The sequence below is a fragment of the Cupressus sempervirens genome, chromosome 10, assembly GCF_028749045.1.
Source record: "Cupressus sempervirens isolate cs-2001-9-10 chromosome 10, ASM2874904v1, whole genome shotgun sequence".
In the NCBI taxonomy this organism is placed as follows: Eukaryota; Viridiplantae; Streptophyta; class Pinopsida; order Cupressales; family Cupressaceae; genus Cupressus; species Cupressus sempervirens.
In genome coordinates this window covers 28,487,109-28,502,938 of record NC_143127.1, presented here as the reverse complement: position 1 = coordinate 28,502,938, position 15,830 = coordinate 28,487,109, and the positions used below count along the sequence as shown (strand labels likewise).

General features: G+C 37.6%; 1 protein-coding gene across 1 annotated transcript; it reads right to left on the bottom strand.

The window, feature by feature from the left end:
- Positions 1-3,160: 3,160 nt before the first annotated feature.
- LOC149532406 (ABC transporter G family member STR-like) lies at positions 3,161-7,910 on the bottom strand. The gene is made up of 5 exons (XM_089805709.1): positions 7,530-7,910; positions 5,574-5,753; positions 5,178-5,446; positions 4,439-4,907; positions 3,161-4,303 (listed from the first exon to the last, which is right to left on the bottom strand). The coding sequence occupies exons 1-5, from the start codon at positions 7,908-7,910 to the stop codon at positions 3,161-3,163; spliced, it is 2,442 nt and encodes an 813-aa protein (XP_089661835.1).
- Positions 7,911-15,830: the final 7,920 nt, after the last annotated feature.

The window sequence follows — 15,830 nt, the reverse complement described above, 5'->3', positions numbered from 1 at the left end:
TTACAAGCCCAAGTTAGGATATCAGTGGATGGTTCCCCATCTTCTAATGGTTGATACTCTCAATCAACATTGGCATTTGCATTCTTCGCACAAGACTTGGAATCTTAGGTTTGCCACAATATGGAACACCATCACGGAGCCAAAGATTGCTCACTTTTCCTGTGCCTCCTTTTCTAGGGGTTGCCTTTGGGTTCTTGGCTCTGACATCTAGGAGCCTTAGACCCTAGATGTCCATCCTATGGCCAACTAGAAGGCTTCCTGCATAATTTTTGATTCTGCAGGCGAGCCCAGAATTATTGGCTCTAGATCCATGATTTTTTTAAAGCTTTTCACCTAGAGGCTTTTACATGGCATATCATTGTGCTGGGAGATTCATTAAGGCTTCCCTTCAAGTACTCCCAAATATGGAATGCTTTTAGAATGGAGATTTTAATTTCTATTTGGAAGGATAGAAATGTTGTTTTATTCTCATAGCTCTCTTGATACTTATGTGGTTGTACTCTAAAGCACATATTTGTACTAATGTCATGTTACAAGTATAAGTACAGATAGATAAGGTTGTGCTGGAGGTTTCCCACTTGTAGGAGCTTTTAGCGCATTGGGGAAATACCCCTTGTACGGTTTCTCGAGTGTTTTAAAATGCCTTTTGTAGGGATCCTACTCCTCCTCATGGTCGTCAGAGAAGCTGAAGCAATTCTACGCGTTGTTCACATACTCCCATATCGCAACCTCATCGTTGCTCTCCCAGTGGTGGTCTTAGTTGTTGTCATCGATCGGCCTTGCCTCCATGGAGGTTGGGTTCAGGTTGGTTCTCTGTGGCTCCCTCTACTTCCCCTGATGCAGATTGGCCTTCTATGCACAAAGACACCATGTGGGTGTTCCCTCGACTGGACCTTGCTATCTCTCTACCTAGGCCGAAGGGAGAAAAAGAATGTGATGATGTTGTTTTCACTTCTACGGATGGTTGGGCTCCCCCTGAGCCAACTACTAACCCTAAGGACTTCTCATTTTCGGATGATAAGGATCATCCCTCAATTGGCACTGCTCTTGCAGCCTGAGGGCCCTATTTTTTGTTGTTAATATTTTTTCTTGATGAATAGTCAGTTTATCCAACTTCGTGTCATGTGATCTCGCTGGGTGATCTTGTATCCCCGGCCCCTTTCTTGTGGATATGTATCTTTAAAATTTAATTAATGGAAAATGTTTATTCATCAAAAAATCTACATTCATAAAAAAATTTAAAAATATACAAAAAATTTTGCTTTGCATGCTATTTTCATGGTTTTACAAGATTATAGAGTATATCAAGCACAAACCAACAAAGGCCTCATCGTGAACAATCAGATCAGTGTCCAATTGAGCTATGCAGATGATTGACAAACAACTTAAAGGAACCTTGGAGTTGATATCAACTGACTTTCAAGAGAGAGATGTGTTTTGAATTTATGTCATTGTCATCGCTCAAAAGCGACGCTCAACATACAATTTTGACCCTCTTGCAAACATGTCCTCATGAATAAAATATCCTAATAATTAATTAGATAGAAATAAAAAATAAATATTTTTTGAACATTAATAAGATACAATTAAAAGTGATAGGCTTTTAAACCTAAGGTCCAAACATTAGAAAATAAAGATTTGGGTCATATAAGATATTCATACCGATTCTTAAATAAAACACATTATTTCAACACTAGACAATGTTTTGTCAAAGAAAATTAATTGAAATAATTTGACATGATTGGAAAAGGTACCAAATATATGCTTTTCACCCTCGCATAAATATATTCTTATTAATAAAATGTTTTAAACATTGAAACTAGATAAATTTGAAAATAATAGATTTGAGGGTCGAGTTCGAACCATTAGAACACAAAGACTCCAATTCAAGTAAGATGCTTATACCAATTACATAAAACCAACATTTAGACACTAGTGTATTTTATCAAAGAAGATTAATCAAAATCAGTCCAACATGATTGAAGAAACTACCAGGAATGCATTTTTCACCCTTTGAGAAATATATCCTCATTAGTAAAATATCTTAAATATCAAATAAATAGAAATTGAAAAATCTCTCACTTTAACTAGAAATACAAAAAGTTCAAAACAAGATTTGAACCAAATTAAGATGATGTCACATTGAGATTAGACAACCATGCCTAGAATGGGAGCCTCAAGTTTAAATGAATTCTAGGAGGCATGGGCAAAGCAAGTTATACAAGACATTCATACAAATTCTTGTATAAAACATATTATTTAGATACTAGACCTTTTAATATATTTCTAGATGTTGTTATCCCTCTATATAGATATTCACCTACTTAGTGTTGTAAGAATGTAATGAATGACAAATTCATCCATTTAGGAATGATGTAATTCATTAATCTGAGAAGGTGATTGAATAGAAAAAGATTCATACATGAAATTGAATTGTGCTTTCTGATTACATCATTGTTTTCAAATTCTAGATTTAGTATGTCTATTGTTGTATCATGTATTTGCATTTATTTTCTATTCTAGAAATTGTAAAAATATTTCCTCATATTTTAGACATCAATTAGATTAAAAAATGAGAAAACACTTACTTATTTCACTTGATCATAAACACATCGACTTGAAACAATAGTTCAAGATCGAATTAGAATGATTTCCCAATTAGAATGGAACAATAAGCCCTAAAATGTAAGCACGAGATTATAAAGGCATTAGAAGCCAAATAAATAACATACAACATTGATGCCAATTCTTACATAAAACACATTATTTAACCATAATTTTTTGTATTTAAATTGACACACCTAATCAAAATGAGTCCAACAAGATTGAAAAAGAATACAGGAAACACATTTTTATTCCTCTCATAAATATGCCCTCATTAGTTTAAATTATCATAAACATCAAATCAGATAGAAATTGAGAAAACACTTTGCTTCATACATAGGCATATTCAATGTTAAGCACATAAATTCAAAGCAAGACCTAGACCAAATTAGGATGATGCCCCATTGGAGCATGCACAAGACCAAATGTGAGCCTCAAGTTCAAATGGGCATAGAACAACAAGACTTAGACCAAATTAGGATGATGCACAAGACCAAATGTGAGCCTCAAGTTCAAATGGGCATTAGAAGAACAAGTGCTGCTAGAATGTGATCACCTATTTCCTCTCATTCCTGCTCCAGAAACGGAGCACAAGATAGAACATGAAGCGGTAGAGAACACCCCAAGCAAAGAGAATGAGAATGTCGACCCAAATCCTCCTGTCATCAATGTCCATGGTCTTAAGCACATCATCACCGTACAATCCACATGTATCTCTAGTCATCTTAACTGGAAGTGGGTACTGATGTTTGATCTGCCCGAGAGGTCCCGGCTGAGGAAGGGGAGGACCAAAGTTGTAACACTTTTTCCCATTGAATTGGTTAAGAAGGAGAGCTTCAAATGGGTATTTAATTAGGGAGATGTAGTGAATCCATATCCAGTATGGTGGGATGGCAGATTTCTTGAGGAAGAACCCGCAGTTGAGGAAGAAAATGGCGGTGGTTGCAATGACAACAGCATAACCAGTGATATAACTTGGAACCGTGGCACTAACCAGCATGACGTAGGCGTTTGTGGAGACAAGTGAAACAAAGAGGGTGACCCAATAGAAGAAGAAGCTTCCTTGTAGGTTCAACCAGACCTTATAAGTTAGGGCCGCAAATGTTAGGGCTTGGAGGGCAAAGAAGGGGAGGTAGACTAGGAAGGAGGATATGACGTAGGATGAGGCTCTGTAGGCGTTGTGGGAGGTTTCCCTTATGAATATGAAGCGCTCTTGTATGAAAGTCGGGACCGCGTCGTTGGATGAGAAGAAGAGTAGGCAGACGGCGAATATGTAGAAGGAGAGGATGTGGTTCACGTTCTTTACCCCGTTGGCCTTGATGAGGTCACCGTCGTTGAGGTTTTGGAAGAGGGTGGCGAGGACTAGGGCCATCACGATTAGGACTATCTCGCGGGAGAGGAAAAGCTCCGGGGTTCGGACCACGTTGAGGAGGTTGCGCCATGAGAGTACCGCGACCTCCCGGACCCACGGGTTTGCGAACTTGGAGCCATGGTCGAGGCCGTCGTCATCGTCATAGTAGTCATCATCACCATCATAGTCCTCGAGGTCGCTCTGGCTTATGAACTCATCTTCTGGGGGTTTCTGGACTGAGAAGACCAGTGCAATTGGGGGATTTTTCTTTGAGGCGAGCATGTGTTGAGGGGTCTTGAGCATGTAACTGGTGGAGACAGGCGTCCGGGTGGGAGTTTGGGCGGGCGTGCGCCACGAGGTGGCAGACCACATTGCCGAGCGCCCCGGGGTCGCGGATCGCCCTGGGGTTGTGGCCGGCGTTGGCCGCGGGGTTGTGGCCGGCGTTTGCCTTGAGGTCGTGCTCGGAGTCCGGGCCGATGTGGACCAGGAGGGCGCACGACTGGGAGTGCGCCATACCGCAATCGAGAAGCCCTTGTAGAAGTCTGAGGCCAAGCGAGGCGGCCTGCCGCTGTAGATGAAGGATTTGCGTTCAAGAGAGTGGTCAGAATCTTCTTCTGAGTCATAATCGGTTATGCTCCCTTGTCTGGAAAGTACTTTTGGCTGGGTTGTCTTGGAACCTCCTTGCATGGTGTTCTCTACATGTGTTGATCTTAAGCCTCTTTTGATTGGAGTTTTTGGCGGTCTTGGTTGTGGTGTCTTAGCAGCTTCGCTAGGTTTGGTTCCATCTCTTTGGTAGGCCAGGAGGGGCTCCAAACCCACATTGGATCCTTCGTACTCCTTGATGACGTCCAACATGTATTCTATGTTGTTCTCCCCCTCAGGTACCTCTCTTCCGAACCCTGATAGGTATCCCTGAACATTATTCGGACTGCCCATGTACACCAAATGGCCCCTGCATCATATTGAGAAACATTTGGTTCTTGTTAATGATATCAAGTCTTCATAATCTATAAAAATTATAATTGTAAGAGTATTCTGATCCAAGACGTATTGATGGAAAAACTCTCATGTAATGTAGTCTTAGAGTATATTAATTACATTGTATGAAAGTGCTGATTGTGCAAGAATTGTGCGATGTGAAATGTTGATGAAAAAAATTAAACCAGAAAAATAATTAAATCTTGATCGAGCTAGAAGCAATCCTTATATTTATTTGTAATACCTTGAAAGAATGATAAGACTGTCAAGAAGCATTTGGATCCTAAAGGAAGGTTGATGGATAGTCATGATGACGATACTGCCCTTCTTTGCGATGTCCTTGACTTTTTCGACAACACTGAAGGCGCTGGTGGAGTCGAGTCCAGATGTGGGCTCATCAAGGAATAACAATGAGGGCTTATGAATTATGTCAACCCCTATCGACACTCTCCTCCTTTCTCCCCCAGACACTCCGCGCCTACCTTCATCTCCAATGTATGTGTGCATAGCAGTCTGTCAAATTGTTACAGAGTTAACATCTGTCTATTATATATAATGATAAGAATCAACGAATAAATAAGAAATCAATATATAACATTGCAATCCTCACAACAATATTATAAAAACCTATTATCCAAACCTTGAGACCAAGTTCATCCACCAGCTCTTCAGCTCTTTCTCGTTTCTCAGAATAGGTCACAGAAGGAGGGAGACGAATCTCGGCGGCAAACAAGAATGTTTCGTAGACAGTGAGCATAGGAAAAAGTTGATCATCTTGCATTACGTATGCTGATATCATTTTCATGTAGCTTGTACTTATCTGCACATACAAAACAAAAAACACATATGTCATCATGTGATAGATTTATCTCAATTCAATTATATAGCAACTTCGAATAAATATCAATCACACTTATTGTTCAGAATTGCAAATTAACATTGTGTGCATCTGATGACATATTTAACAACACTATATGTCATCAACAAGGATCCCAATCTTTTCTTAGGAATGCGCTTAACGAGACTTTGGTTAATAATAGAATCCAAAACGCTGATTCAAGTAGTGAACGGAATTCTTCCCTAATATGAGGTCAAAGAGCTGAGTAGAATTTAGCGACTAGATCATTTATATGTAAGCTATTCTCATTAGTGAAAAGAGATTTGACAAATTTCTTAGCAGTTAAATAGTCGTCTTTCAACCTTTGATTGGATAACCTGGTCATTATTTTAAAACCTTTTTTTTTTTTAAAAAGCTGTAACTACAAACCTGTGGAATTGAACCCAACTACAATCAAGATCGAAAGAATCATAAATTTCAATTAGACTCCCAAAACAAAGCACATCCTAGTTTAGATTGTCTTTAAAGTCAATTTTTATAGAATTCATATTTGCGGTTTTATAAAATTATAATTCAATGAAGTACTTTTCAAGTAATGCTAAAGTAGAGATTCATATGAATTAATGATAACGAATCTAGGCAATGTTTGCAGAGGTGAAGAATTTGGTCTTTTAGTGAGTCACCCATCATAAAACTACTCCAACTCACGCCTACTTAACTTGCTAAATCATATTTTTGACAACCTAAGAAAAATGACAAGAACATTTAGGAATCACCAATCTTAATTAGACTCCTTCCCTGAAAAATGAAGCACACCCAGGTTTAGATCACCTTTGAAATCAATTTTTATAGAACTCATATGTTGTGATATTACTATCAGAATTCAACTACATGGTCATTGACTCATATTTTATAAATAGGGTTCTTAAGAACCCATCTCTCATGAGAATGAATGGAACACTTAGCACCCATTGCATCTATACACACTTGGATAGATAAAGAAATATCACCTATCCAAATAGGGGAAGAGACCCAATAGCAACCCATGTTCCCACGACCACCACACCCTACTATTATAGATTCCCCAATTACCACTCATAAAAAGCCCCAAAAACAATAACACGTGTACTAATAGCTGATCACACATCTAATAGTTTATCATTTTTAGCTTTCTTGGTTGTTGATAGGTCCATTTGTGCAAAAAGTACTATTTGTTGGGTGAGCGGCTACTAGGGGTGAACATAATGGATTCTGGATAAATGTTTAAAATGACACTTTTAGACCACCTCCCACTCTACGAGTTCTACAAAAAGTTCTATAAATATCGAAAAACTAAAATGTTAGTGGTAAGCTCTTCACTCATCCACAGAGGTTCACCAAAAAAATCAACATATCTTAACATACAGATTAGGAGTTCTAGGTGCCCGAAGTTAACTTGGGCAACTAGTGTGTCATCTCCCCTACCACTCTAACTCAAACACACTTAAAACATGAAATTTTATCCTCCACTAAACCTACCTACTTATCTAGTACCCCATATTTTCTATCGAGCATTTCCAATTGCATTCAATGATGATATGTCAATCAAAAGAAGAATGTTTCTTCTAAGTAGATTTCCACAATCCATAAATAATGACAAATAATTTCTAAGATTTGATTGACTACAAACTTTTATTAACATCAACATTTTGAATCATACTCCGCAATCGATCATGAGAAAAGCAAGAAGAAAAAAAAAGGAGGTAATGGAACACTTACCGGTCTGCCATCGACGCTGACGGATCCTCGGAGGCTACCAGAGGCGATTCGACCGGCGAGAGCGTCGAGGAAGGTGGATTTACCGGCTCCACTCGGACCCATGACTGCCGACACCTGTCCTCGCAGGGCCTGCCCGGTGATCTCATGCAGCAGGTCCACTTCCTTGGAGACCATCTTTTGCCCCTCCTTCTTCACTTTCTTTGTCACGGTGTACGACAGATCATGGAACTCGAGCCCCTGTCCCTTCCAACGCGTTGTATTCACATCGATCGGAGCAGCGGGAGGAGGAGGACGAGGAGGTGGCGGTTTCGAGTTGTGGGAATGCACCGCTTTCGCCATCACATTTTCGTCCATCTCCAGCAATGCCTGCAACCTCCCCATCTTCGCCTCACTCTTTTGCAAGCCTTGCATGAATTCGACCCCCTCTCGCCCTGTTTTTGTTTACCCTTTCTCGGTGGGGATTAAATCTTCAGCAATTGGGTCTCATTATAAACGCTGATGGACGTTTCCAAGTAGAAGATGATGCGGTGGACGATCTCTCGGAGGAGATGGGGCGGCCATGATCGATACCAGTCAAGAGCTTCTGACAAAATGTGTCGATGATATCAAGTTTCTGTTAGTTGATATCGTTGGGTAGAAAGAGAAATGTCTTGGGTTTCTACGTCTCAGGTTGTTATTACGGTGGAAATAAGACGAACCTGATTTGGATCTTTGCTGGAAGAAAACCATACATGGCATGGGCTTTTCTCGTTCATAGTTTTCTATTGAGTGGTATATGATTGAAATCTTCTGCGGAGATATGAATTCAAAAAAACAAACCAATTCAATCAGTTCAAACAATTACGTCAACCTTATGAAGAGATATATAAAAATATATAAGGAGATTTTGATTTTTGCTGATCTAAAATATCAATTAGATTTTTATTAAAATGGCGTGATTTTAATAAACTAATAAAAACCATATAACTCGTGCAAACCCAACTAGTTAAGGTTTTAGTGAACGTATTAGTATAAAATAATAATATATGAGAAGTGGTCTTTACAATGTGTGATTGTTTTTATGTTAAAATGATAGAAGAGAATTGGTATTTTCAAGGAATTGTTGTTTTTTCTTGTTGTCAAGGAAAATAATGTTTAGTTCATATTTTATGGAATCAATTAATTAAAATTGAGATTAATTAATTTGGTAATCGTAGTATATAGATAGTTTTATCAAATTTTTTGATTAGTTACATAATTTTTGCTTTAATTTTGTAAAAAAAATATATTATAATTACAAAAGCTTCAATACACCAAAACTACCTCTTCTCCTCATCCTCCTCATCCTCTCACTCATCCCCATTCTTTTGTTCCTCTTTTCCCTCTCCCTCTTTTCCTTTTCCTCATCCAAAGACTTCCCATGGAACTTTTTATCCTTTCAAACTTTGGCCCGAAATAAATTTGATTATGGATGAGCGTCTTTTTTTCGAAGACTTTATAGAATTTGGTGTCCTTCAAAAGTTTAGCTAACAATAGGATTTATCCTATTGATTTAGGATACTTGAACAATTTAAAAACAAAATAGGGTTACTATATGTCAGATGATATAAAATTAATTTATCCTTCCCTTGGACCCTACAAGGGGTGCTGCCCCCAAGCCCCCATTCAACAATAATTTGGGAGGAAATTGCAGCAATAAAAGTGGGGAAAATCTAACCTTCAAGTTTGACAATTAATTAGGCCCCAAATAATAATAATGGGTGTGTTTTCTTCTAGCCACAATTTTCTTCAATAATGAAATATTCACTAGGATTTTATAGAATTTTTATATGACAGAAAAATTCGCTAGTATAAATTAATATTTTTTCCTTTCAATTAAAAAAATTGCCAATAATATTATCTTCTCCCACCCAAAATATTGTAGGATTTGCCACGATCTTATACCTTTTCCATGGAGAAGGTTTTTTAAAGTTTTCCTGCTTCTCCTTCTTACCCTTCTTTGGTCATTCATTTGAAATCACTTTCTTCAATTAATCATGTTCCTAGAGGTTTTTCTTAAGGGAGTCCCACCCAATCTATGCCTCAACTTTCCTTCCTTTCTTCTCATAGGTGGCACTCTATAAAAGGAATAAACACAAATTGTGTTGTTTATGGGTACAAATTCTATCGAGTAATGTAATAAATATTAGAAAACATTAAGAAGATAAACAAATACCTCATATGTATCCGATTGAGCTAAAATGGACGCACCCCACTCATTTGAATGTCCCTTTGATATCATGGAATGTGGAATACTCTAAAAAATCAACATAGTGTTGGACTTTAAAAGGAAAACAAGCATGATAATACTACTATAAAAGTGGATATAGGAGATATTTTCATAGTGAACTTATAGAAAAAGTGGATGTGTTGAACAACCACAATACTATGAGAGAACTATTTGGGGTGGCCAATATCCCCTTAAGCTTTTAAACTCAACTAATGTATTACTTTTCATATTCTTCTTAGTATCCATGCAATAGAAAGAAATTTGTAATCAAATGAATAACTAGAGTAAAGACCTCACATAAAAAAACATGAATAAGAGAAAAATAACTTTCAAGTTAGCCAAACACACTTTAGCAACTAGTTTTCTATAATTGTTATTTACACATTTCCATTATAAATTCTCTATATGATTTATTTTTATAGGTTCACCTACAATATAACAAATATTAATATCAACTAGAATTAACACATTACATCCAGTGCTTATTTGTATCCAAAAATCATAGGACCAAAATCATAAATAGCTAAAGAAATGTGGATATCTCGATTGTAGGAGCTCTAATATCATGTAGGAGTTGGTGTACAAAATAGATGTAAAACCCAACTTTACAGAAGCCACTGGAAACACCTACAAGAAAATAACTTGTCACGAGGAAGAGAGAAGCAAAAGAAGAGAAGGGAACTTTGCAAGTGAAAGAAAGTATTCACATTAATCAACCAACTGGAAACAAGAGAGAAAATCTCCCAGAGTGAGAGATAAAGCATCTCAAGATATCGGAATGCAAGTTAAAAAGTTACAAAAAGAAGAGGAGTGTTCTCCTTGTAAAAGAAATCAACCAAACCACTTTAGGAAACCCTAAAGTTGACCTAACCCTAAAGGGATAATATGAAATTTAATAAAAGGAATCTTTTATTAAATGTCACTCACATGATTCACTTTGAATGTCATCCACATGAAGAAACAAAAGTCAAGCTTCAATAGTGACTTAATAGTAATCTGAGTAGTGAAATCTTAAGTGTAGATAAAGGTAATTAACATTTACTCTAACATCCTCCCCCCCCCCCTTAAGATGAGTGATAATACAACTACAAACAATGTAGAAAAAGAAAGGCAACTACATTGCAAACTTGGCTCCTGGCAACAAGGCCAGATTAGGTACCCAATCACAACCAAATCTCTATAAAGTGGAGAAATAGAGAAAACCTCATGGGAAAAACTCTAACTTCCAAAAAGGATAACTGAAAAGGAACTAGTGAAGAACTGTAGAAGACTCCAAACTATATAATTGCTCCAGAAAAATAGGAGCAATGAGTGATTCGTGAAGCATGAAGAAGCCATAAACACTGTCAAAATAGCTGTTGATGTGAAGAAACTCCATGGTAATAAAACTTGACCAGGTAGAGAAGACTGTAATCTTCATGAGTGCTCTCTGAAGACACTACTCAAATTAGGAGGTACATAAAGGAAAACAACTGAAGTTGAAGATACATATGGCATAAAACAACAAAGCCTAAAGAGTTGAACAATCGAACATGGAAGGATGTATCCAAAATAGGAATGAAATAGAGAGTCTCCATATGGTAAGTGATCCATCTCACCGAAATACACAGGTACCTAGCCACTGCATCCACCTAGTACATAGGAACAAATACTAAATACATAGTTCACTCAAATGAACCAAGGAAGCATAAGAAACCAATAGTGAAATGCCCCCCCTAATGAAGACAAGGGTGAGGTGACAAACAATTGAGAAAGTGGGCCAATAGGACTGTGGATCAAGGAACCAAGACCAATCAATATGCACAGAACATACATAAAAGTGTCAAGAGGTGCATGCTCTGGACACGAAACATGAAGATAATGTCATGGAAGGAACACTTACTTGACATAAGTAGATGGTGCTAAAAGGAAAATAGCTACCCCCTATGGCACTTTATTACTCGTGCATGTACAATTAGGCACAAGAATAGAGATCCCAAGAATATAATAGAGTGGCACATTATCTCAGTATGTTTACATAAAAATGCTTATAAATGATATCAATAATGATTAGAAGGGGAAGAGAGCTATTACAATAGATAGTACAACCCAAAAGAAGATATTCCATGTCACGAAAATGATCCCCAGACCTAAAACAACCAAGATATCCACCATAGTGCAATAGAGAAAAAAATGAGTAGAAAGAGCTTAGCGTAGAACCTAGAAGAAAAAATAGAATCATTGGAAAGAGCACTAAACAAGATTTCCATCAATATAACATTTTCAAAAAATGGAGATAGGATGCTCAAGGAATGTCATTTGGAGTGTAAAATAGAACCCCCATCTTTGACTGCCAAAATAGGTTATATCAAAATCCCAAAATTCTTGCACAATCAAAATGGGCTTGGAACCATCTTTTCGGTGATATCTTGTTTTCCAAAAATGGAGTCTATATGCTCAAGTTATGAGACAAAAATCAAATAGACTTGCTCAAAAAGGGCCTGAAGGGCATGCAAGAGGGTGATGCAATGCTAACATTAGCATTTTATCCAATTAACTTTGATAGCATAGGGGTCATCGCAGCAAAAAAAAGTTTACCACGTGATTGTGTGTGTCATGGTTGTTGATGTGGCACCTACCATGAGGTAGGTGTTAACGTGGTGTTAGTATCACATGGCAAGCATTGAAGGCACCACATGGACAGTGGGAGATAATGGTTGCAGGTAGTGAAGCTTCAGTGAGCGCAGGTAGAGGTGGTGGTGCTATCAGCGGTGGTGGTGTCATGGAATGGTGGGGTAGCGGCTACAATGGTGTTGTTGTCAGGAGGTGGTGGGGTCGCAGAGCTGCACTACTGTCGACGGCAGTGGGGTCGCAACATCACAATGATAGCACTATTGGCGATGGTCAAACAAGTATTGGGAGGTTATTGGGTGGTGCACATGGCCAATCATGTGCTACAACATGGTGATGCATAGTTGGTCTACAATTTTGTCTCTTTTCTCTCTTTTTTCGTTTGCCTCATAAGGCATGCCAAGGCCTCTATAGCCAACGGTGTCCAAACAAGATGTATTTTATATGGAAATGGGATTTTTTGAATTCAATGGTGAGGTCTATTTGAGCTCAAAGTTCTCTAAAAGTATGACCGCCCCGCGCACCCCCCCAAAAAAAAAAGTCAAAATGAGAAAGAGAAAAGGCCTCCAACAAAAATTTTATCCAAAATGGACAAACTTTATATGAAAATAGGGGTTTTTGGGTCTTCTAAATCTAACGATGATGTCCATTTGGACTCAAAGTGTATCGAGGAAAAAAAAAAAAAAAAGACCCCTCTAGAACCCAACAAAAGGAGTATTTGAAACCTTCAATTTGTAAGCTTCAACAAAAAACCTTCAAACGCAAATAGGCAATTGTAAGAAGAGCTCTGATACCATGTAGAAGTTGGTGTACAAAATAGATGCAAAACCCAACTTCACAAAAGCCATTGGAAACACCTATAACCAAATAACTTGTCATGAGGAAGAGAGAAGCAAAAGAAGAGAAGGGAACTTTGTAAGTGAAAGAAAGTATTCACATTAATCAACCAACCGAAAGAGAGAGAGAGAGAGAGAGAGAGAGAGAGAGAGAGAGAGAGAGAGGACCTCTTAGAGTGAGAGATAAAGCATCTCAAGATGTTGGAATGCAAGTTACAAAGTTACAAAAGGAGGTTATGTGTAGGATCATGGTGTGCCAAAAAGTGGTGATGTGAAAAAAGTGGAGTTTGTAAATGTCTAAAAGTGTTTTAAAATTCACTCTGACCTTTTTCCACCCATCCTGATACCAAGGCTAAAAAGTTAGGACCAAACCTCTTTGGGTATTTGATCAGTAATCAAGTATCCGATTTCATATTGGATACCTGATATTATATCAGTATCCGATTTCAAATCGGATGCCCGAAACCTATAACATAGATTTTATAAAAAAAACCCAAGAGCTTTTTTTACATTGCATTTTTTTTGTTTGATTGTTGACCTCCATTCGAGTATCAAATTTCCAAACGAGTATCGAATAAGGGTAATTTTTTTGATTTTTTAATGTTTTGAATGAATATTATTATTAATTAGTTATTTTTAATTGAATTTGTTAAAAATTAGGTCTTTTTAATTAGAAATTGTTGAAATTTAGGTTGTTTTTAATGGAAATTATGTTTTTCAAATTAATAGGCATGACCCAAATGATGATACTAAGGAAACAATGTTCATAATCCTCCACCAAATTATCCAATACAACTTCAAAACCATCCACCAAATGATCTCGTACCCCCTCAAAACCCTCCTCGAATTGAAGATTTGATACTTGAAAATCTCACCAAATTGAGGGCTTTGTGAACCACATATAACACTATACCAGCATTGGCTCCCATGTTATCCACATTAAACACCATAGTGGATAATATTGAAACACTTACCAATGAAAAAAATGTTTCTGTTCATTGGCGTGACCAAATGCATGCCATGTTTGATGATGGGTTGGACTATGATGAGGTTGCAACGCTAAATATAACTAATGATGATATAGTTAGCCTTTTTGTGGACCCAAAAACCATAGAATGCACAAATCCCAAACTATCAATTAAATGGTTCATAAATGAGGCTATGCATGCAAACTTTTTGGATCATTGGTGGATGGTTTTTGACATCCCTCTATACAGCAATTTAGAGGTTCCATTTTATTTCATTAAAAAATAGTATGCTAAATTTGTGTTGGGCCTCAAGGTGAACTATTGGAGCATGAGGCTCAACATGGGTGTAGGAGGAGGAGCTCCTCAGAATAGACCCTTTGCCCAGTGGAAGAAAGTTGGCACTTTTTTCCATCCTACTGATGTCTCCCACTTTCCTCTAGTGTGGCATCTTGATATTATTGTAGAGGCTAGCTCTCAGACTATTAGAGACATCCATAGATTGAGTAAATTATTGATATCATAGGCTAGATCATTATTTCCTCCCTGTGTTGATGATGTTGGTGCGATTTCATCATCAACGAGCTCATCACATGTTTGCGTGTCCCACACTTGCATAATGTGCAAGAATATTTGTCTGGGTCCCATAGGTGATCTTTCTAAGTATCAGTTTGCATTTGAGGAGGATACACTAGATGCATGTACAGACACTATACACCTTGATGTGAGAGAGGAGTGGCATGCAAAGGCATGGAATCCTTCCATGTCGGTACATATATACATTTTTTTGTTACGACATATGCGATTTAAAGTTAATCTTTTATAATAGAGTAATTTTAATTTTTAACCCATATTGACTTATACATGTATGTGATCTTCATTCATGTTTTGTTGATGACTAAGAAGGAGCTCAGATAGTTTGATAATGTCATGCTCTCGACTATTTCATTTGGCCTTGAGACATCTACGGTACATTATATTGTATTCTCATTGTTTTTTTCTATTTCATATTGGAGCATATATGGTTTCTAATATTTCTTTTCTCTTGCAAGTATCACCTATTAGAAGGGGACAGAGTATGGGGGACGAGGCACAACCCATTGACAAGGGAAAGGTAAATAGGTGCTTTTAAAGTGATTAAATATTGATGCATTCTTGTAAAATATTTGTGGTAATGAAATTTAATTACATTCTTTATTGTATAGGGTGTGGCTATTAGTGATGAGTCTAGGCAGATTCCACGTCGCAAACCCTCTAGTGTTTCCATTCATAGTGAGAGCCCCATCATTTATATGTACCATCCTATGTCACTAGGGTTCACTCACCCATCGTGGGCTAATGGTGTTGATGATTTGATGCCAAGATCAGTAGTTTCAAAGTTATGCTATGATGCACCTATGAACTAAGGCACACTATGAGTTTTGGCATCAAACAAGATCATTGTGCTAAATCCAAACAAAATGTGATCTCTCAAAAATGAGATAGGTTATTTTAGGTCTCTACATGACCGTCCTATAGAATTTGATGTTTCATTGATAGCCCCCATGAGCTTCGAGTTACGACCCTTGGAAGATCAACCTTGAAATGCACTTAGAGCACCTTGGAGACTCTTTGGTACGAGGTGGCCACAAATGATAGAGGC